The 23,289-nt window shown below is 42.8% G+C and overlaps 1 protein-coding gene and 1 long non-coding RNA gene across 3 annotated transcripts in view; one reads left to right on the top strand and one right to left on the bottom strand.

Annotated features, from left to right (window-relative positions):
- Positions 1-17,850, bottom strand: part of LOC132002100 (uncharacterized) — a 32,594-nt gene extending 14,744 nt beyond the window's left edge. The window contains exon 1 of one of the 2 annotated variants that reach the window (XR_009399757.1): positions 17,348-17,850. This is a non-coding gene — a long non-coding RNA (uncharacterized LOC132002100). The remainder of the gene's footprint in view (positions 1-17,347) is intronic. The other variant, XR_009399756.1, reaches the window with a different exon arrangement.
- ETNPPL (ethanolamine-phosphate phospho-lyase) overlaps positions 16,501-23,289 on the top strand; it is an 18,809-nt gene continuing 12,020 nt past the window's right edge. The window contains exons 1-4 of the mRNA XM_059377099.1: positions 16,501-16,740; positions 19,545-19,663; positions 19,928-20,087; positions 22,336-22,410. Of these exons, the coding sequence (XP_059233082.1) occupies positions 16,685-16,740; positions 19,545-19,663; positions 19,928-20,087; positions 22,336-22,410 (410 nt within the window). The 5' untranslated portion in view covers positions 16,501-16,684. The remainder of the gene's footprint in view (positions 16,741-19,544; positions 19,664-19,927; positions 20,088-22,335; positions 22,411-23,289) is intronic.

The following is a 23,289-nucleotide window of genomic DNA, read 5'->3' as shown; positions in this document are numbered from 1 at the left end:
TTTTATTTATTTAATTGACAGAGAGAAATCACAAGTAGGCAGAGAGGCAGGCAGAGAGAGAGAGGAGGAAGCAGGCTCCCCGCTGAGCAGAGAGCCTGATGTGGGACTCGATCCCAGGACCCTGAGATCATGACCTGAGCCGAAGGCAGCGGCTTAACCCACTGAGCCACCCCGGCGCCCCTAAACCTATATTTTTTAATGAAGTTATATTATAACTTTTTTCATCAATTAACTTCAGTGTAAATTACCCTTAAATTAGGGGTATTCTGCAATGAACTAAATAATTTTGTATTTCAAAATATTTAGAGTCTCATTGATAATAAGAGCACTGGGCTTACTATTAGGGAATGACTGGTATGCACAAAAGATCAAGATATATTTATATAAAGTGTAATAGTGTATTGGGTACATGGAGGCAAATGGAGTGGTCTTTACTCCTTCAGTAAACCTGTCCAACCCCTCATTTGATTTAAGATTTCAAAGCAGTTAGTCTTCTAAATGTGAAACTGAAATTTTCCCAGAATTTCTCTATTTTTCTTTAGCAGTCCCCCAATCTTTCTTCCTATATTAACAGGTCCCAGATTAAGAAAAATTAAATCCAATCTTGAGTTTTTAAATCCAATTCTACCTTATTCATACCTGACTTCCCATCAACATTATGGCTAATCAATAAAGTTTATTTCAACCTAATGCAGAATTCTAAGGGATAAAGGCATTTTTTCCCCAGCACATCTCACCAATAGAGGGCAGACCCTGAATGCCCAGAAAAGTGTTGTGTCCTTAAGTGCCCTTGAACTAGTTTCCTCATAAACTCACAGATGAATGAAGAATTACTGCTTCCAAGTCTTTCTGATTATGTTAGTGACCCCTAATCTAATTCACTTATCTGAAATATAATTCCTATATAAACACATCTTCTCTCAGATAATGTCCTCTTGTTTTAAGAAAACAGTACCAAAAAGCAAGCAAATAAGCAAACTAAATGTTTCTACAAGTCCCAAATACAAATAACAGAAAAATTAGTACAAAACTTTAGTTACAAAACTAGCAGGTTTTCCCAGTTAATCCAAGGATAGATGTGTATTTGATGAAATCCAAAAATCTGTGTCCTAATTAAAGATTTATATTTCAATTCAAAATCAACTCTAAACAAAATATTTGCCCCCCAAAAGCCCAAGTATTTGAAAGCCAGTGGAAAGAATTTGTCTGAATGTTAATGAATTCATTGGTTTTTAAAAATTAAATGAATTATGTAAGTTCTTTTAAAAATAGTAATAGTACATTTTAAAGTCATTTTTACTAGCAAACTCTAACAATTCAATTAACATAACATTATTTTCAGAAAGTGAAATTTGTTTAATATTTTTTCTCTGTATTTCTGGATCTAGCTTCCCCACCCACACACTTTTTTCTAAATCAAAAACACTGTAGCAACAACATATATAAGCCTCCAGAATAAGATGAACAGAATGAGTCCTGCCCTCAAGCTATTTGCAATCTATATAAACAAAATCAACCCACTGGAATGCCCCGTTAGCATAAAATAAACCCTATAACGATGGCACAAAGAAAGTGTTGTGGGGGAAACCAAGAAGAAATACTAAGTAGTTGTTGAACTCATGGGTCTTAAGCAGAAGAAAAGTGCTTTCATATTACTGTCATGGTTTTCAAGTCCTGAATCAGGCTTTTCTTAGCAAGTGTGGACATTCGCAAGAGTTTCACAGAGATTATGGTACACTTGCCAATCAGTTTGTTTCTACATAAAAATTTTTATATAAAAATTATATATAAGAAAGGGATAAAGGTACAAACTTCCAGTTATAAAATAATTAAGGTACTGGGATGCCTGGGTGTCTCAGTGGGTTAAGCCACTGCCATCAGCTCGGGTCATGATCCCAGGGTCCTCAGATCAAGCCCTACATCGGGCTCTCTGCTCAGCAGGGAGCCTGCTTCCCCCTCTCTCTCTGCCTGCCTCTCTGCCTACTTATGATCTCTCTCTGTCAAATACATAAATAAAATATTTTTTAAAAATTAAGGTACACACTTCTAGTTATTAAAAAAATAAGTCATGGGGATGTAATGTACAACATGGTGAGGATTTGGACAACCCTCATTTGCTGACTCTATGCAGCAACTTCAGGGGAATCCCAATAAAACTGGAGGCTCCTTGGAGGCCAGTTCACAACAGGAAGTATAGTAAGAATCTTTTTTTTCCCCTCCCTTTCTTTGTTTTATTTTGTATTTTTTTATTTAAAAATCTTTTTAATTATTATGTTCAGTTAGCCAACATATAGTACATCATTAGTTTTTGATGTGGCGTTGAATGATTCATTAGTTGCATATAACACCCAGTGCTCATCACAACACGTGCCCCCCTTAATACCCATCAGCCAGTTACCCCATCCCCCCACCCTCCTTTTGTAACCCTCAGTTTGTTTCCCAGAGTTCAGAGTCTAAGAGAGTAGGTCATAAGTGTCTTTTTCATAAGAAAAAAAAAAATTTTCGTAATGTCATATGGTATCAGATGTTGTGTCAGATTTATTGTGGTGATCATTCTGCAGTATATACAAATATTGAATCATTATTCCATGCACTTGAAACTAACATAATGTTATATGTCAATTATACCTCAATTTTGCAAATGCAGTTATTTGAATGTAATTCAAATATTAATTCATAAAGAATCATGTAATACAAAAATAACTCTGCATAGTCAGGTCAAAAAAACGAAGGGAAAAAGGAAAATGTCTTCTTTGACACAGTCCCACTACAGGGTCACTGTGTGCCTTGAGCAAGTCATTCTATCTCTCTGGGCCTCACTTTTGCCATACATAATGTCAAAGAGTTGAATAAAGATGGGGATAACTCATATGGAAGAAAATAAAATTTCTGCCTCATAGTATATAGAAAAGTAACTTCCACGTGGATTAATGACCTACATGTAAAATAGTAAAACTCCTACACTTTAAAAGAAACAAAGCTACAGAAGTAGTATAGTAATGTTAGCATGCTATGTGGTGCTAGTGTATGGTGCTACTGTAGGACGGGAGAGGAGTACAATCACACAAGGGACACCCACACAGCAGTTAAAACTAAGTCATTAGTTCTACATGGGAAAACATGGCTAAATCTCAAAAACACAATGCTGAGGAAAAGCAGAAATTTACAGAATTATATGTATTGGATGATGGCATTGACATAGAGTTGAACACAAAGCCATACTCCATTGTTATGGATGAGGAATAAAGCAAAGTATAAAAACTGGGCTGTAAAGACAGTCTTGGAGTTCAGGATAGGATTTCCTTCCGGGAGTGAGAGAAAGGAATTGGGGGAAGTGGGTTTGGAACAAAGGAAGCTTCAGCTATTTGGTAACATTTAATATAATAAGGAAAGAAAGAGAGAGAGAAAGAGAGGAAGGAAGGAAGGATGGAAGGAAAGAAGGAAGAAGGAAGAAAAAGACAGAAGAAGAAAGAGATGGCAATACATCACTGTCACCGTCCCACCAGAGCAGGGACCTGTCCAGCAATGGACTATACCCCTAGGGCTGGTCCCTGAAACCATGGTGGCTCTGAGCCCTAGTGAACCCCAAGACCAGAACAATTTGAAGGAGGTTTCCCAGCAAATGGAACATCCAGTAGTTCTGCTGAAGCTGACGAACACTCCAGGACAAGGGTAGTTAGACTAAGGCAGACAGCATGTACTTTCTCCTTCAACCTCAACTAATTATTAGCTGTATTTACTGAGTTACAAAAGAGAAAGTGGATCGAGAATTCAGAAAAAAACAGACATTTACAAATAAAGGAAAGTGCCTTTTCATTCATTTCTGAGCTTGAAACCAAGGATCTAGTGTGTTGTCATATACGAAGTCCCTTCTACACTCTCCAAAGTCATCCAAATTAAAGCACAATGGTAGTTTAACTTCACATCATAATCCCCCCCCCCAAAAATCTTTGTCTTTCTCCCTCAGATCACTCACTGTGGCTAATAATTAGCAAAATTTGACTAATAAGCATTTTATAGCCTTTCTTGTATCTAGGACCTTGCCCAAATGTCTCAACACTAAAGGGAAAGGGCGAGGTGCCTAAGATCACCTGCATTGCCCAAAAGGGAAGAAAAACAAGCTTAGGCAAGCCTGAGTACTTATTTCTAGAAACATTCAGATCAACTTCTCACAAAATAACATATCTTTCTAATATTTCCCTTAAAAATCATTTCACATTGATTATGTCAGCTGAATTTTACAGACTCAAAAAAACAAGCTCAGGAAAGTGAACAATGGCTCTAAGTACCCCCTAGAAAGTGGGGCACGGGGACCAGACTCCAGCCTCAGGCAGAGGATTTCAAATGTCTGACGAGATCTTTCACCAAGCTGCAGCTGTGTGCCGGCGACTTAGGAGTAGGACATAGCACATAGCGCTACTATCAGAGGATTCAGAACCATTGAACTCAAGATCACGACCCTGTGCAGGGTGACATCTTTTCTTTTTCTTTTTTTTTTTTTTTTAAAGATTTTATTTATTTATTTGACAGACAGAGATCACAAGTAGGCAGAGAGGCAGGCAGAGAGAGAGAGAGGGAGGGAAGCAGGCTTCCTACGGAGCAGAGAGCCCGATGTGGGGCTCGATCCCAGGACCCTGAGATCATGACCCGAGCCGAAGGCAGCAGCCCAACCCACTGAGCCACCCAGGCGCCCCAGGGTGACGTCTTTTCATGGCTGGGGAATACAAGCAGCCACTCACGTTCAGTCCTTCCCAGTAATTCACCACTCTTGGATTGAATTATTTCCTCAGCTAGGGGTGGGAAAGAGTCTAGTTTGGAGCCTGAAATTTCACTAAAGTATCCTAGCAAGTAAGCAGTAAGAACCAGGACTTGCAGAGCACTGACCTATGTCAGGATGATATCAATAATTTACCCACTTTCCTCCCAGAATCAGCTGCTCTATTTCAACTGAGGAAACCAAAGAGAAAAATTAAATGATCTGACTGTGATCGCATACATAAGCTCAGAGCCAGGACTTGAACCCAGATCCCCTCCTGGTCCTCAAAGCCCTAACTGTCCCACCAAGCTGTGCTCAACCTTGGGAGGGTGCCTCAAAATCAGCACTAAATAGTTATTCTCCACAGAGACAAGTGGCTGGAAAGCTTACTTTTCCAGAAGCTGCTTTTTCTTTCTTTTAAAGCTTGTATGTTTGTATTTATTTATTTGTTTGTTTGTTTGTTTTAAAGATTTATTTATTTATTTAGGAAAGAGAGCACAGAGGGAGAATGAGGGAGAGAAGCAGACTCCCTGCTGGACAAAGATCTCAATGTGGGGCTTGATCCCAGGACTTCAGGATGATAACCCGAGCCGAAGGCAGACGCTTAACTGACTGAGCCATCCAGGTGCCCCTTTATATATATTTATAAAGATTTATTTATTCATTTGAGAGAGAGAGAGAGAGCAGGTGAAGGGCAGTGGGGGAGAAAGAAGCAGAGAAGCAGACTCCCCACCGATCATGGACTCCCACATGGGGTTTGACCTTACAACTCTGAGATTATGACCTGAGCAGAAATCAAGAGTAGAATGCTTGACAACTGAGCCACCCAAGCACCTCTATTTTATTTTTTTATATTAGTTTCAGGGGTAGAACGCAGTGATTCATCAGTTGCATACAACACCCAGTGCTCATTACAAGTGCTCTCGTTGATGCCCATCACCCAGTTATCCCCTCCCACTGCCTCCTACCCCTCCAGCAACCGTCAGTTTGTTCCTAGAGTGAAGTCTCTTGTGTTTTGCCTTCCTCTCTGTTTTCCTCTTGTTTTATTTTTCCTTCCCTCCCCCTATATTCATCTGTTTTATCTCCTAAAGTCTTAATTTCACATATCAGTGAAATCATATGGTATTTGTCTTTCTCCGATTGACTTACTTCACTTAGCGTAATACCTTCTAGTTCCATCTACATTGTAAATGGCAAGACTTCATTCTTTTTGATGGTTGAATAATATTCCATTGTATAATATATACATTTTCTTTCTGCATTCATAGCAAGGTAAAGAGAAAATCCTGAAAGCAGCTCAGGACAAGAGGCCCTTACAAGGGTAGACGCATAATACTGGCAGCACACCTGTGCACAGAGACCTGGCAGGCAGAAGGGACTGGCATGACATATTCAACATGCTAAATGGGGAAAGCATGCACCCAAGAATACTTTATCCAGCAAGCCTGTCATTCAGAATAGGAGAGATAAAGAGTTTCCAGGACAAACAAAAACTAAAGGAATTTGTGATCACTAAACCAGCCCTGCAGCAAATATTAAAGGGGATTCTTTGAGCAGAGAGAGCCCAAAAATAACACAGACCAGAAAGGAACAGAGACAACTTATAGGAACAGTGACTTTACAAAACCTGCTTTTTTAAAACCCCTTTATTTAGTATGGCATTCAAAATTCTGGCATGTAGATGTATCTCTAAATAACAATATAAAGTCATTAACAATCAACCTAAAGCAATACTAAGAAAATGAAAGTACATGGTAGAAAACTGAGGAGCATTAAGTCAGCACATCCTCTGGCAGGGAGAGGCTGAACAGTGCCATGCAATTTACAAGGAGATTGTTGAAATTCAAGGAAAGACAGAAAGTATATTTCTTAGAACTGATGGCATTTTTTTTTTTTGCATATAAAATGTTATATATCAACAGCATTTTAAATCCTTGTAGCCAGAAGTCTTTACATAGGACAGAGTAAGTGGAGAGAGGTTTAAGGCTTCTATGAACCATCCCTGATGTTTGCAGTCATTTGGTTCTCTTTTAATTAACTCTTCTGGGGGAAAGAGGTGTTGGTAGCATAGGAATTCCTAGATGTTTATTACTATAAAATTAACAGCAAAAAGTAGCAATTAGGGGCACCTGGGTGGCTCAGTGGGTTGGGCTGCTGCCTTCGGCTCGGGTCATGATCTCAGGGTCCTGGGATCGAGCCCCGCATCGGGCTCTCTGCTCCGCAGGAAGCCTGCTTCCCTCTCTCTCTCTCTCTGCCTGCTTCTCTGCCTACTTGTGATCTCTGTCTGTCAAATAAATAAATAAAATCTTAAAAAAAAAAGTAGCAATTAATATTCTACTAAGACCAGACATTTTATATATGTAATAATAATAATAACAAGAGTAGTGGTTAGCACTTACTAAACACTTGCTATAATGGCAGGCACTATACTGAATGCTTTGCTGTATTATCTCATCTGATCCTCGCAACGACCTAATATTTGCCCTATTTTCCATAAGAGGAGGTTGAATAACTCGCCCAGATCTCATAGAGCCAACAAATGGTGGAATCAAGCAATCTGACTCTGGGCCCTGAACTCTAACCCACGTGTGATAGGCCATTGAATTTGAGCATCCCTAGGGCACCATTAAGTGTCTGACTCTTGATTCCAGCTCAGGTCTTGATCTCAGGGCCATGAGTTGAAGCCCTACGGTGGGCTTCAAAGATGGAGCCTACTTATTAAAAAGAGAGATATGATCATTGGGATGCCCCCATAATCCTGTATCCTGGAAGATCCTTTTTATGGCTAACAAATTGTACCTCAAACAGGTTAAGCAGCTGAAACAGAGCTCAGCTTCAAATTCAGGTCAGTCGATCTCCAAAACCCCTGTTCCTCTACCCCAGTTTCCCTAAAAAAAAAAAAAAAAAAAAAAAAAAAATGAGGTGTGAGAGATGGAGAGAAGAAAAGACAGGTCTGGGGAATAAGCTCTACGGACACCTCCCAGGTGTCCGCGGGGTTTCTCCTGCTCCTCAAAATCTAGACAACCGTCTCTACAAACCCCTCTGTGCATCTTGGGAGGAGAGCATCCGGGGTGCTGCTCTGTCCCAGCCACTTGGTCTCCAGGGTCCTATCTCAGCTGACTGCTATTCTCATTCTCCACTGGACCCAGCTCCGGGATCCAGCCCCATCCCCATGAGTTCCACAGTGGTCCCAGGAGTGTGAACCAGACAGCCCCGTACTTCTGTTCAAAAATAAAAAAGTTCTCAGACCTTTCCTTCCACCCAAGCCCCAGCTCCCATCAGGAGGCTCATCTGTCTCTTCTTCACCTCCTGTCCTCTCTCCTTGAGCCTGTCTCTGCAGCAAGGACTCCTTCCCCTTTTTCACACACAGTCATGCAGTCTCAGTCTCTTATTTAAGACCCTCTCCTGAGGCCTATTATTTCATATCTAGAAACCTTCTCAAGGTGTTTTTTGCCTTCCCAGAGGAGGCACAACTCTGGCTTTGACAGTGGCCATGCGGCTACCGAACCCACCTCAGGTCTTTATCACTGGGAAAACTGGGCTGAGGAGTAACGTCAAGGCTACAGAAACTGCCCGTCAGGAAAACCTCAGGCTACTTCACCTTTTCCAAGCTTATAATACCAAACATCCAACATCAATTTGACACTGCTTTATCTCCACTGCTTAAATCAAACATACATCTTATATAATCTTGGCTGTGACTGGCCTGTTCCCATCTCCCTCAGCCTCCGAGGCAAGTCAGGAAGAAAGGAATCTTGTTGGCCAGGCACTTGGCAGCCACGTGGCTCACAGGCCTGCCAGTTCCCAGGGAGGCTAATCCTGGCAGCCGGCCTGGAAGCCTGGGTGCCCCTGGGTCCCACGCCTTTCCTTGGAGGGTCACCCCATTTGTGACTCAAGACACTTACTGATGTTTCTGGACCTTTTTTTGACATAGAACAAGCTAACACATCTACCAAATGCTGCCGTGATGGCCTTAAGGACTGTTTCTTGGTGGGACTGCAACCAGCCCAACACAGACTTTCTCCAGGAAATGCAACTGATGCTATCAGACTCCCACACTGGCAGGAGACATGTTAACCCTCTGTCAGCAGACTAGATTGGCAGTGTGAAAAAGCAAATAAACACAGGATCCCTAAGGAAGGAGCTCTGAGGAGAAGGTAGGTAACTATGGCATACCAGGTAGCACTCCAGGTGGCTGGACAGAATGACAGGGCTATGCGATTTAGATCTTGACATCACTCTACCCCAAAGCAGCCCTGTGGCCTGGAGCCCAGCCTATGACCTGAGTCTCCATTCCCTTCTCTGAAAATGGAGATAGTAATTTGTTAGCTGTAACCGCCATTACACCGGTAAGACATAGGATCTTTACTTTAAAAGTATTTATTGAGTACCTACTACGTGCTGGGCCCTGGACTAGACACAAGGGATAGAGTGGGAAAAGGTCAGACCTAGGCTCCGGCCAGTGGAACTTTCATTTGAGGAGGGAAATATAGACCTTCCTTCAACACCCAGTGATACAACTCATTTATTCATTAGTTATGACTGTGACAAACACACCTGAAGAAAGTATGGGATTTCCTGAGGAAATACCTAACAGAGAGAGGCTGGCTGGAGATGATTTCCTAAGGGGGAATATAGGGGTGGGGTGGTGGCTGACTGCGAGCAACCCTCGCATGGAGGCAGAGGCCTGAGGGAAGGGGAAGAAGTGGGAGCAGCCTGGGGCCTCAGGAGGGTTTCCCACTGGAGGACACGGATGAGGCAGCTCCGGGAAGCCAGTGCACCCGGGCTTGAAAGAGCAAGAGGCTGGAAGAGACCAGGAGGCTGGAAGACACAGAGCCTGCAGGCCTTGCTCATGATCATGGATTGTAGTCCTAAAACCAGCGGGATTATTAAGAAATGTTTGTAGGAGAGTGGGAAGACCAAGATTTCCTAGCCAATTAGGCTGTTTTGAGGACAGGGCCCTGGAGGAGGACCCAAGCAGAAGCCTGCTGGAGTAATTAAGAGGCTGTCAGTATAATTACAATAAGAGACAGTGACACTGGGGCGCCCGGGTGACTCAGTGGGTTAAAGCCTCTGCCCTCAGCTTGGGTCTGGGATTGAGCCCTGAATCCCTGCATAGGGCTCTCTGCTCAGCAGGGAGCCTGCTCCCCCCACCCCACCCCCGCCCGCCCCGACCCCGCCTGCTGCTCTACCTACTTATGATCTCTCTCTGTCAAATTAATAAATAAAATCTTGAAAAATATTTTCAACATTCAGATTGCCTATATCAGTGTTTTTTAAAAAGTGTTCCTTGAAATAAGAGTTTTTTGAGTACTGGTAGATATCCCACTGCCAAGAGAGGCGAGAATCCGTCACTCTCTGACTGCAAAAGCTTCCAGGGGCAGCTGGAACGGAGAGCAATGGAATGGAACATTGGTTTCCTTCTGCATTCTGGAAGCATCCCGCAGAGCAATGCACTGCCCCAGCCCAGAAGTAGCTGAACTTGGGACTTTGTTACTTACCCCCTACTACTGCCAGCTCTTTGGAGGAAAATAACAAGACTTCACATGGATTATGTCCTTGGAAAACTCTTCTTGGTCCTGGCATAGTTGCCTATTACCCAGTTGGAGTAAGAAGGAAACCATGTGCAGTCCATCCAGTTACCCCTTTATCAATTTGCCCAAGAAAAGTTTGTGTTTGTTTATGAGGAAGCACACAGGAAAATGTGACTCAACAAGGCAGTTAGAATCTGGAGCTTATATACCATCTTTTCTTCTTTTTAAGCTTTTGTTTATTATCTGAGAGAGAGAGAGAACAAGAGCATGAGCAGAGGAAGGGGAGAGTTGTGGGCCTTGATCCCAGGACCCTGGGATCATGACCTGAGCCGAAGGCAGAGGCTTTAACCCACTGAGATATATATATATATATATACACACACATATATATATATGTGTGTATATATATATATATATATATATATATGATTTATTTATTTATTTGAGAGGCTTTAACCCACTGAGTCACCCAGGCGCCCCTGTCTATAAAATTTCTGATTGTACTTCACAAGTACTGAAGGATATTCCAAAGATAGTAATAATGAAAAACAACAGCTAACTTAAGATGACTGATACTTATCTGGCTGAGCCACCCAGGCACCCATACCATCTCTTTATATATATTATATAATATGTATATAATATATATATGTATACATATATTTTATATATGTATACATATATATACATACATATAAAATATATGTATATATATATATTATATATATATGATTTATTTATTTATTCGAGAGAGAGAGAGAGGGAGGGTGGAGGGGCAGAGGGAGAGGGAGAAAGTCTTAAGTGACTCTTCACTGAGCACGGAGCCCAGTCCCACAACCCTGAGACTGCAACCTGAGTCAAAACCAAGAGTCAGTCACTTAACCCACTGCGCCACCCAGCTGTCCCAGAGCTTATACACCATCTTAATGGGAGAAAGGAAAGGGGAGAAAGAGTACTTATGGGAAAACAAATGACATTTAGGGAAGCTAAATGGGCCCCTAGGAGAATAAATGGCGAGTATGGGAGTTTTGTGACTGGGTCTGTTCAGAAGTTCTCCTATCCAGGTGGTAAGATTGTGTCCCTGGCTGTGAAGAGGAAGAGATGATTTATGACACTTGAGTTTCTGCTGTGGGGTTTGGGGGGCGGGGACTCTGCTGTTGGACAATAAAGGGAGTTCAGGGAAAGAGCCCCTTCCTGCTCCATTGATTCTCAAATGCCCACAGCTCAAAATAACTTTTATGCCACAGTGGCATATTCTGGACTCCTTCATTGCTAGAAACAAACTCACTAGAAAGAAACAGAGGCCGTATTCTAGATCTCTGTCTGCTTCCAGGGCATCACGAAGTGCAAGTTCCAGTACCAGCCTCTTGAGTGCTTACATGGCTTCCGGGCTGCTACAGTTCCAGTAAATGTAAGATGAGCCTCACGTGTTTAAAATATCACCATACTCCATCACTGCACACACTCTCAGAAGGCTCCTCCTGTTAGACTCAATCACAGGTCTGGAAGATTCCTGTGGACTTAGTTTAGGGGGAACCTCAGGATGGAAAGAGTAAAGGAATAGGTTTGTACGAGCCCAATACACTGTCGGTGTACCGTAGGAACACACGCACACACGCACACATCGTTAGATGGCTCCATTTAAGAGGTGTTCAAGTCCCAGGGATGGAAGGCCCTGTCAGGTTCTTCCTGCTGTGAACTAGGAGCTGAGTGCACAATTGTACACACATGCTGACATCAGTGGGGGCTCTCAGGGGAAGTTAAGACATGTGACCTGCATTCTCGTGCAAGGTCTTTCGGGGCAAAAGAGACCCTCTATGGATATGGTGTGTCGTGTCAGAAAAACATCACACCCAGCACTTGTCCCAGATGATGTATGACTTCAGGAAAGGGCAAGGTAGGGCAGGGCAGGGCAGGACAGGGTAACAGGAAACAGTGAAGAACCAGTCAAATGTTCACATTCCATCTTGAGTATTGTATAATAAGCTGGAGGGCCTCAACTTTTGGGGACATAGAGTTCACGCACCTTGGCTTGTTTCTGACAAGAAAATTGGAACCTGCCATTTAGACTCTTCTCATCAGACTACTGAGTGAAATTCTGATGGTCCCAAGCTCATGCATGCTGAGTCTTCTCATATCAGTCACTCAGAGTATGGTTTGGCCAAGCCTAGATGGTTGACTGATCTGTGTGTGGTCTTCAGGTCAGAACTCACTCAATAGTGTGATCCAATCAATAGGATCAAGACCCAAACTGAACAGTGTCTACTTCTGGGAGGAAAGGACCTCCAGCACCCACTCCTCCCAGACAGTCATAGGACAGAGAGGTACACAAGAAAACATACCCAAAATATACCTGAGAATTTGTTTTTTGACAAAACTTTGTAGAGGGTGAACTGTTGACTTTTATCTATCTTTATTTTAGTGCTATTATATGTCTACTCTTTATTTGAAAACTGATGAGGGAGCAGGAGGCTGGCTGAAGACAAAGCAAAAGCCGGCACCGTGCACCCCCTCTCCACCTGCTCCCCTCGGTAATGTGTGTAGCATTCTCAGGCACCCCTGACTGCCATAAACGAGAAACAAATAGTTAACTTGCAGAGATCAGAATCCTGAGTCTTGCTTGGTTTGCAATTGTCCTAGAGATCTGCAGACAAAGAAGTTACCTTATCAATAGCACAAGTTCCAGAGGCAAATAGCTCAGTGCCTCAAGCCCTAAATAAAGTTAAATTTCTTCTAAACCCAAATCTCACTAACAAAGACGCTTAATAGCAGAAATGTGAATGGCTTGCAAAAAGACAACACTGATCAAGCCGCAAGACCTCCGCAAGGCCTCCGGTATCTCTGCACCTTGTAGGCCCTCTTTAGCATATGAAAACTCCACTGAAACCTCCCTTCCCCCTCACCTTCCCCCAACCGCTAGGTACAGAACCTGCCATCTCTCACTACCCGGGGCAGCAGCTCTTCCTGCCCACGGGTCCTGTCCCCTTGCTTTAATAAACCACCATTTTGCACCAAAGATGTCTCAAGAATTCTTTCTTGGTCGTCGGCTCCGGACCTCAGCCCACCAAACCTCACCTAGGTTCTAGAACTTCATCAAAAACTATCCCTGGTACTTTGTTGACACTATAATTTTAATGTAATATTATAGTATTTCACATTGTGAAATGAGTAAGACAATGGGGAAATAACTTTTTTGCCACAGTAACTTATTTTCCCATGAAAGATAGTGAATCTGAGCATCTCTCTCCTAAAGAAATGGTTAAAATATAAGTTGGCCATCAACCGGCAAATAGAGGCAACAGTTTCGAGGGCTATATTGCCAGTAAGAAATTTCATCTTCAAAACAAGGTATTAAGTCTTTAAATATCTTTCCTGTTTCAGTCAGTCAGTCCATCAGTCGGCAAATATTTATCAATCTACCATAGGTCAAGCGTAGTGATAGTGCTGAGGTACAGTGATGAACAAGGCAGATAAAACACAAAAAGGGGATTCAGACAGAGGAACAGAGATGTTTTTAATTAACTGAAAATTACATGAGGCAGTGTAGTCAAGAATGACCTCTCTGATGCATTCTTGAAGTCATAAAGGACAAGGAATATGGGGTTGGAGGGCAGGGGAGACTGAGCCTGGAGAGGAAAGCTGGTAGTCACTGCTGGGTTTTAGGAAGGGAAAGGACAGGATCTGATTGAGTCTGTACAGGGTGGGAGGGGGAAACAAGGAAATTCATCTGCATAAGTGTTGGAGGAAATGCAGCAGGCTTCCAAAGGGTGGTAGCAGATAGATTTAGCACGTATTTTGAAGTGGAGTCAACAGGGCTTAAAAATAATTTAACTTAACTCTAGAATAATCCCATTCAATAGAAAAGTAATGCAAGCCATATATGAAATTTTAAATTTGCTAGAAGATACATTTAAAAAAGAAGTGAAATTAATTTTAATGATATATTTTGCGTAATTCAATGTATCTAGAATATTTTTCCAACAAGTAAGCAATATAACACTTAATGAGAAATGTTAAAGGTTTTTTTTTTTTTGTATAAGGTCATCAAAATACAGTGTATATTTTACGCTGAGAGCACATTTCATTCAGACTAGCACATTTTAAGTCCTCAAAAATCACTGGTGGCTAGTGGCCCTATGCTGGCCAGTGCACAAGCCACCGAGGTGTGTCCATTCAGTCTAGTTCACTATTCTCTCCTGCAACTGAAGCATTCAGGGACATACAGTGAGCATTTGATATATTCTGAATGAGCCCATGAATGCCTGGTTGCGGGGGAGGGCCCTATTGAAGGCAGTCTCTTGGGGGTGGGGATCAAAGCTTCCATTTTGGACTCATTCAGGCTGAGGTATCTATGAAACATCGAAGTAGAGAAGTCAAGAAACGAAGTAGATATGAGAGTCTGGGACCAAGAAGATCTGGGTGGAGATGTAAATGTGGCACTTTGATGGGTCCTCAGTCCAAAGGAGTCATGGTGGATTACTCTGGGAAAGAGTACAGAGAAAAGAAATTGCCCAAGACCTTACCCTCATAGATACGAACATGTCAATGTTGAGTGACAGAAGAAAATGAGGGAAGTGTGGTGGTGCCAAGAAATCAAAAGAGTAAATGCTTTGAGGAGAAAGGAGAGGTCAACTGCTGAGAGGTCAGGTATTTAAAAAAAAAAAAAAAAAAGAATAGGATCATTGAGACCTTAACAATGATCCTGCCACATTGTTTGTGGACTTTATAATACTTTAAAGCCTTCTTTATAATACTTTGGTGGAAGAGAGATTTTTATTTATTTATTTGTTTGTTTGTTTGTTTATTTATTTTAGTACAAAGAAATTTGGCCGCTGAAAGGTCAAGAAACCCAACCAATTTATGGAAGAACCAGATCTAGGCCCTAAGACTCTTGGTCCAGCATTATTTACAGAACATATTTTAAAGTACTGGGAATAATAAGAAACCATGGAGATTTATAGAAAAAGCATGGCTTATCTGTGATTTCACCAGGTCTAGGTGTTTTGAGAATAAATGTGCATTTGGCATCATCTTTCAAGTATGGAAGTAGACCAAGATTATGTGATTGGGATTTCTTGCAAGTCTCCTAAGTGCCTTCTGCCCTTCATTTAAATCACTCAGGATTCTTACCACACTGTTCCTCACAAAACTCGGTTTGTCAACTTACCTTAGGCAATGCCTAAGTAATACTGCTTCTGCATTGCCTTAATGTAAATTTATAACTTCATTCAGGAGGAAGATTGTCTGCAAACATTTTTCAAGTGTGTTGTTATAGTTAAATTTCTTCGCTTCCTTTCAAAACACAGAAGGAATGAAATGATCTAGTTTAAACTCTATGGCTAAGTAGTTGCAGGACCTTGAATAGAACTACCTTTTCTGTGCCTCACTGCTCTTAACTATGGAACAGGGGAGTTCAATTAGAGGATGTTTAGTTCTTAAAATAACATGACTTAATGGTATAGTGAATTAGGATTAACTCTGCCGAGATATTGAACCTCCAATTTAATCCGTATATGAAGATCATCCCGAAGGAAGTCAAGAAACCTAGGAATGAATTCCAAGGGCACCACCAGGTAGACATGTAATCACGGGACAAGGAATAACCTCACTTTCCCTATATGTTAATGGCATGATAAATCTGATCATCTCTCAGGGTTGTCTCAAGGACTGAACCAGGTAAGGTATATGTTTATACTCTCTATAGTAGTAGAGAAATTAGAAGTGCAATTAAAGTGGATCTTTGGAAACACATTGAAATACATTATCACTCCCAGCAAGTACCGAGCTGAGTCCCCTGTTACTTTTCTTCAGGGCATGTGACTTGTTACTTTTGCTGAGTTACAGGTTATGGGTAGTGAAATACGCTCAAAGTGAGAAAGGAGACGACTGTCGAGTCTGGGTTAACTCAGACCTTTACAAGAACATAATGGGATACACCAAAAAGAAACGAGAAAGGAGGAGGTAAGGAAGGAATTCGCGGGCAGAGGCGAAAGGCGAAGGCAAGGCCAAATTAGGGAAATTGAAGGCGAGTCCGATGCAGCAGCAAGGATTAGGAGGGCAAATGGGAAGCGCAGGGCAGGGACGGGAGCCAGTTAGACCAGGGTCAGGGGTGGTGGCGATTGAGTGGCTAGTCCGGCGACTTGCCAAAGCAGGCACCGGGCGGAGGAGGGGAAAGGGAGGGTGGAGCTTGGCGGAGGGCGAAGGTAGGGCAAGACTTAAAAGGGGGATGACCCCAGCTAGTTGATGCCACCGGTGACTTCCGACGCCCAGGGCAAAGGGACCCCCAGGAGGGATCAGGCGGAAAAGGCCCGCCGCGGAGGCAGCCCGCGGGCTTGCGAGGGAGGCGCACACACGCGACCGGGAGCCTCGGGGAGCGCCCGGAGGCCGCGCCACCATGTGCGAGCTGTACAGCAAGCAGGACACCCTGGAGCTGAGGAGGAAGCACATCGGGTGAGGGCTCCAAAGCCGGGAGGAGAGGCGCAGAGCGGGGAAAGAACTAGCGCAGGGGGCGCGGAGCCGCAGCCGGGGAGGTAGCCGCGAGCCGGATGGCGACAGGGCTGAGGCCGGCGGGGTGCGCCCGAGAGGCCACCGCCCAGCCGTGCCGCACCTGCGCACGCGCGCCGCCGCTCTCCCACCCCCATCCCCGCCCCCACCCCAACCCCCGCGCCCGCCCCGGGTGCATGCAGCCCCTCCGCCTGCGCGGTCCCGGCGCTCCGCAGCCCGCGGGCGCGTGGGGGCTGCGGGCGGCCGGAAGAGTTGACCCGCGAGAGTTAATGCCCCCAGGAGAGGCACTCCAGTCCAGGGATGGGCGCTGCGAGGGAAGCTGGGTAGCTCTCCGCCAAATCCCAGCAACTCGAACGTTCCCCCAAACTCGGAACTGAAAAAATAATTTCGATACTGGCTATGAACAGAAACGAATTCTGACAGCTTTTGCTAAAAGTGAACTTTTTTCTTCTTGCATGTTTGGTTAGATAAAGGGTTAATCCGGGCAGTTTAAAAACAAACAAACAAACAAAAACCCTTACAACCTCCTTCTGAAGGGTAAAATGCCACTTACCCACCTTGGTCTCCCAAGCTGTGCCCTCGGTACAATGAAAAGGTGCAGTGATCTCTCCAGTCTGCTTTTCCTTTGCCCGTGTTCTAAACGCGGTATAAACTCGGTAGAAGACTGGTGAGTGCACGGGACTGAACGCGGAGTCTGGCCTGGGCTCTGGCCCTAGTAGTGGGTCTCGTTACCTGCGTGACCTCTGTCAGATTATTTTCATTTCCCCTTCTGTGGAAGTAGGAGTAACATTCTGCTTCACGGGAGCCAGCAAGGGAGATTAATAAGCGTTAATAATAACAATCTGGTTTTTTAAAAAGGCACCTGTAAATATCAATGATGACTGTGGCCACTGTCAAGTCAAAGGCCGGCAATAGTCCCACGTAATTAACAAGCAGTGTCGCGGGTGAACGGGAGAGGACTGGGACATAAGAAAGAAAAGAACTGGTATCCTCTTCTGAGAAATACTAGGCGGCTGCTCCTACTCCTCCTGGTCTCAACCCGGGAAGTTTCTAGATGGCCTTTTAGGAGACTGGCTGAACGCTCTCACCTCCGTGCAGGGAAAGCCAAAATGGTCCACTTCCTCCCTCCCCACCCAGTCACCCCTTGTCCTTTTCTAATCACCACTCCATTCTGTTAGTTTTCAATCCTGCAATGTAGTTAGAGTCCAGTGCAAACCCAGTGATTTCCACTGTGAACTGAAGAAATTCTGTGAAGGGAGGAATGTAAGCAGGGACAGCCTGAAAGAATTTTACCTGAAGTCTGAGTGGAGAGGTGGAAAATACTCTTAGCAAGAGAAGGTGAAGTCTGCAGTTCACAGCCCACATTCATGACACAGGTTTGCTTTGGCTTTTAACTCAGGTATAAGCTAACAGCTGAGATTGAACCAATAAGAAATTCTCATTAAATATTGTTTCCCATTTTAACTGATGATGCTTAATCTGAGGCAATTTTAAGTTAAGATTACCTATACACAATAATTAAAATACCTCCTAAACACTTACATATCAATTTAATATATAAACATCTAGTTACCCTCCAAAATACCTGCAACGCATGTCGCATATTTTTGTTTGTGCATGCAAAAGAAAAATAATATATTCCAGGGAAGCCTGGGTGGCTTACTGGGTTAAGCACCTGCTTTGGCTCAGGTCATGATCCCAGGGTCCTGGCACAGATTCCCTCAAGGAGCTCCTTGCTCAGCAGGGAGCTTGATTCTCCCCCTGCTTGTGCGCTTTCTCTCTCTGTCAAATAAATAAATAAAATCTTTAAGTAATAATAGTAATAATAAGAATCTATTACATTTTAGTTTCTACATGTCCATAGGGCCAACATCAGAAAACTTTGTAATGGTTCTATGTTGCTAAGATTTATACTCCAGACATTCATCCAAATAACCAAAAATATGGATGACCTTTTATTTTGCTCAAAATAATGGCTTAAGAGGTTAAAAGAATAATTGGATTTCATTATTTAAGAATTGAAAATCTCTTTGGTACAGGACAAATACTCCTCAAAAGACTTGGAAATGGTGTCCTATAAAAATCTTTTTTATAGTATTTATTACCAATTTATTTATAGCTCTCGGTACTATTCATTTCTTTATCGATTTGATTACAAAGGAAGCAAGAGAAAGCAAGCAAACACTGTTTTGGGCTGCGGTATAGAATGGTCTACTTTCAAATTCTGTTATTTCCATTTCCTGGCTGTAATCTTGAACAAGTTTTTTGATTTTTCTGTGCCTCAGTTTCCTCACTTATAAAAATGAAAATGATAATAACCCCTGTTTCATAAGATTATTGGGAGAATTAAATGAAATGATATTTGTAATATTTGTCAGGTCCTGACACATCATAAACCTCAAAATAATGTTTGTTTGTTTGTTTCATTTTCTGGTAGAACAAAACTTCCCAGAGGAATATTAGTTATTGGTTTGTGTAATTAGAGTTGTCAGAGTGAACCCAGGTGCCTCTAAACAGTTGTCAAATCATGGCAAATTTAATATAACAAACACACGAAATGTGAGCAGGGTCACCAATGGGGGATTAAGGTGAAAGTTTCCAGGCTAATATGAAATTTAAAAATAATAATAATAGTAATGTATGTCACCCAGGTTGTGTTTTCCCTTTCCTTTATGTAGCTATAAATTTCCACTGATCATGACCTTCATTGAGTCCTTCCAGATCAAAGTGTTTCCTTTCCTTATTTCTAGACCCTCATGCAAAGTTTTCTTTGCTGCGGATCCCATCAAAATAGTGCGAGCCCAACGACAGTACATGTTTGATGAGAGAGGAGAACGGTACCTGGACTGCATCAACAATGTGGCCCACGGTAAGCATCCAGTCTCCGTTGCGCTTGGAAGGGTACATTTGTGGACTGGGGCAGACATGGCACCACTAATATCTGCCCCGGGAGGTACAGGGGCTGCTGTTCCTTGGCTGGACGGGCCCAGAGTCCTAGCCCAGAACAGGTTAGCAGCAGAGTGTGGGGAGGAAGAAGCTCATCTTTTTTCCCCCCTTGCTTCAGAATCCCACCAACTTCCTGGGAATTTAGAATCCTCATTCCTTTTCTGGGTTTTTGTCTTCTGCATTTTAGTGGGACACTGTCATCCAGAAGTGGTCAAGGCTGCCGTGAAGCAAATGGAGCTGCTAAACACCAATTCTCGATTCCTTCACGACAATATCGTGGAGTACGCCAGGCGCCTTGTAGCAACCCTGCCAGAGAAACTCTCTGTTTGCTATTTTACCAACTCAGGGTATGTTTCCAGCTATCCCCCGCCACACCCCATTCCCCCCAATCTGTTTTTGTACGCCCCCACACATACCTTTCTTCTTGATTTCCTGGGGGGAGCCCAGACATCTCAGGTTTCCGGAGATTCTTGCCATTTACTAAGTGACCACACGATGGGGCCCTGATGGTTCTGTTTTTTTGGCTTTACTTCCTGAGCTTGTGGTCGATAGGCTCCCCAACATCATGTCCTAGGGGATTGACCCAGCCTCTGATGATTAACGTGAGCATGCCACTCAACTCCTTATGACTGTGGCTTCCTAGGAGAGAGATGGGGAAGATTACCTAGCATGCTTTACTATCTCTGAAGCTTAGATACTTGGGTGGTAACTATGGCAAAAATATCCACGCCTGGGATTCCTAAGATAAAACCTAACCTGTCAGATGTCTCTCACCTCCTCAGGAAGTAGAGTAAGTAGCTAAAGAATCAGTCGGCCTCCATAGTTTCTTTAAGGCAGGAAATGAGGGGTTTTAGCAAAAGAAGAATTCTACTGAACAAGCTGTAACTTCTGTAAGACTTTTGATTGACTTGTTTCTTGGGCAATTTCCTCAACACAAATACAAAAAAAGAAGGAGTAAGTTCAAAAGAATGGATATGTTCCAACTTTTAAATTCTGTAAATTCAAGTTATATATCCATTTTGTGGAATATTGTGCAGACCTTAAAAATGTGTTTTGGAAAAATGTGTTTTCTACTGATGTGAAAAGCTTGCAATGCAACTTTATATTGGGATTTCCTCTGTGCATACAGTGTACACTTGTATTTTTGAAATTAAGTATAAGTGGATTAAAACTATTGGAAATTCTGTAACTGTTTGATTCTGTGATTCTGTGATTCACTTCTGTCTTTGCAATGAGGTTTTAAAACCAAGTTTAAAGCAGAAGATCGGGGCGCCTGGGTGGCTCAGTGGGTTAAGCCGCTGCCTTCGGCTCAGGTCATGATCTCAGAGTCCTGGGATCGAGTCCCGCATCGGGCTCTCTGCTCAGCAGGGAGCCTGCTTCCCTCTCTCTCTCTCTGCCTGCCTCTCTACCTACCTGTGATCTCTCTCTCTGTCAAATAAATAAATAAAATCTTTAAAAAAAAAATAATAAAGCAGAAGATCATCCCTTTTTCTTAGTAAAGAGTTAAGGTATTTTAGGCTCTAATTTATTGTTGTAAAGCATTTTTGCCTTCAATAAATTAAATACCATCATATTTGACTTTCACTTCTAAAGAATCCTGTACTGTCAAAGGGGGATTGCCCCCAAAGACTGTCCCCAGAGACTGGAGATGATAGAACCTGGGCAAGTACGGAGAATAATCTTGAAGTTAAACAGACTTTGGTCTGAATGCTGGCTCTATCTCTTAGTAGCTGTGAGAACTTACTCTGCCTCCTTAACGTCTCTGAGGCTCTTTCTTCATCCACAAAAATGAGAGGGCAGCACTTGCCTTGCAAAGGAGTTTTATGAGAATAAATGCAAGCAAACACTGAGCATGATGTTCGGCGGATAATAAACATCCCACTTGTGATTATTTTCTTCTGTGTCTGACTCGTGTCTTAAGGCTGTGTAAACCAGATAGAAAAATTATAAGCCTTATTATGTCCATAAGGAGCTCATCTGTATTGGGTCAGTGCAACATAGTTCAGAGGTCTGTTAATGGGCTCTCGTTCTCCCGTTCCTCCCTTCGAGATCAGGCTTAATCAGGCTTCCTAACATCCTTGAAGTCAGTCCCCTACTCACACAGCTGAGTTGGGTGGAAGTCTGAAATGAGCAGCGTATCCTTTGCATCGGGTTTCTTCTGTGTGTTTCATTCTTTTTTTATTTTTTTTTAAATTTTATTTATTTATTTGACAGGCAGAGATCACAAGTAGGCAGAGAGGCAGGCAGAGAGAGAGAGGGAGGAGGAAGCAGGCTCCCCACCGAGCAGAGAGCACGATGTGGGGCTCGATCCCAGGACCCTGGGATCAGGACCCGAGCTGAAGGCAGAGGCTTTAACCCACTGAGCCACCCAGGTGCCCCTGTGTGTTTCATTCTTTACTGAAGACATCTGGGGAACTTGTATGAGAGGGATGAAGTGAGACTGCGGGGGGTGGGGGCAGACTAGAGGGCAAAGAAAGGACTTGTACTTATTTCCCGCCTACATTTCTGAAAAACTGGGATCTTACAACTTTTGTCATTAATATTTTGAAATATTTTGAAAATATTTTTACCTCTCTCTCTGTGTTCTCTTAATAGATCTGAAGCCAATGACTTGGCCTTACGCTTGGCTCGGCAGTTCAGAGGCCACCAAGATGTGATCACTCTTGACCAGTAAGTTTGGGATGTAAGACTTCTAAGCAAGAAGCTCCTTCAAGAGACAAAATTGTATCAGTTTTGCAACCACAAGCACTCAGGGAGGAGGGCGGATATACGGCACCATGATTTTATTGTGTACCAAGGTATCAAGGCCAGCCAAACTCTGAAGAATACTTAATTCCATCAAATTCCTGCAAGTGGGGGAGTCTCTCTTGAGTGCTATGGCCATGGCCTCATAGACTTTGCCTGAATCACTAACCGTTTATGGAGCCTCATAATGAGTAACTCAGTATTTTCCAAATAAAAATATAATTAATTTCTTCAGACTCTATATGTTCACATCACCATTGTGATGACCCACTGTAATCAATTCGAAAGATAACAAGGTAGAGCAAATTTTGAAGAAAATAAGAAACCAAGTAAAAGATAGTCCTTTCTTGTTCGTTTGTGACAATTACCAGCCATTATTTAATTTCATCTCCATAACGTGACTTCATTCCATTTTAAACAAGAAAGCTAACAACCCCCATCTTTAAGACTTTTTCTTTTAATTTTTTATCTACCTCTTCACCCCACTCATCTCAGTCACAGAGGGTTAAATTGAACACATACCTCATTTCTTGCCCTTAGATAGGCTTCTCTTGTTTTATGTATTGGGTCATATATTCACTTTCCTGCCTTAACAAATTACCACAAATGTAGTGGCTTAAGCAACACAAATTTATTTCCTCACAGTTCTGTACAACAGAAACCCAAAATGGGTCTTCACTGGGCCAAAATAAAGATGTCAACAGGACGGTGCTCCTTCTGCAGACTTCTTCTGTTTCCTTGCCTTGCCCAGCTTGCAGAGGCTGCCTGCATTCTTTTTTTTTTTTTTTTTTTTTTTTTTTGAGT

This window comes from Mustela nigripes, chromosome 1 (genome assembly GCF_022355385.1).
Source record: "Mustela nigripes isolate SB6536 chromosome 1, MUSNIG.SB6536, whole genome shotgun sequence".
In the NCBI taxonomy this organism is placed as follows: Eukaryota; Metazoa; Chordata; class Mammalia; order Carnivora; family Mustelidae; genus Mustela; species Mustela nigripes.
This window is presented reverse-complemented; position numbering and strand designations above follow the sequence as displayed.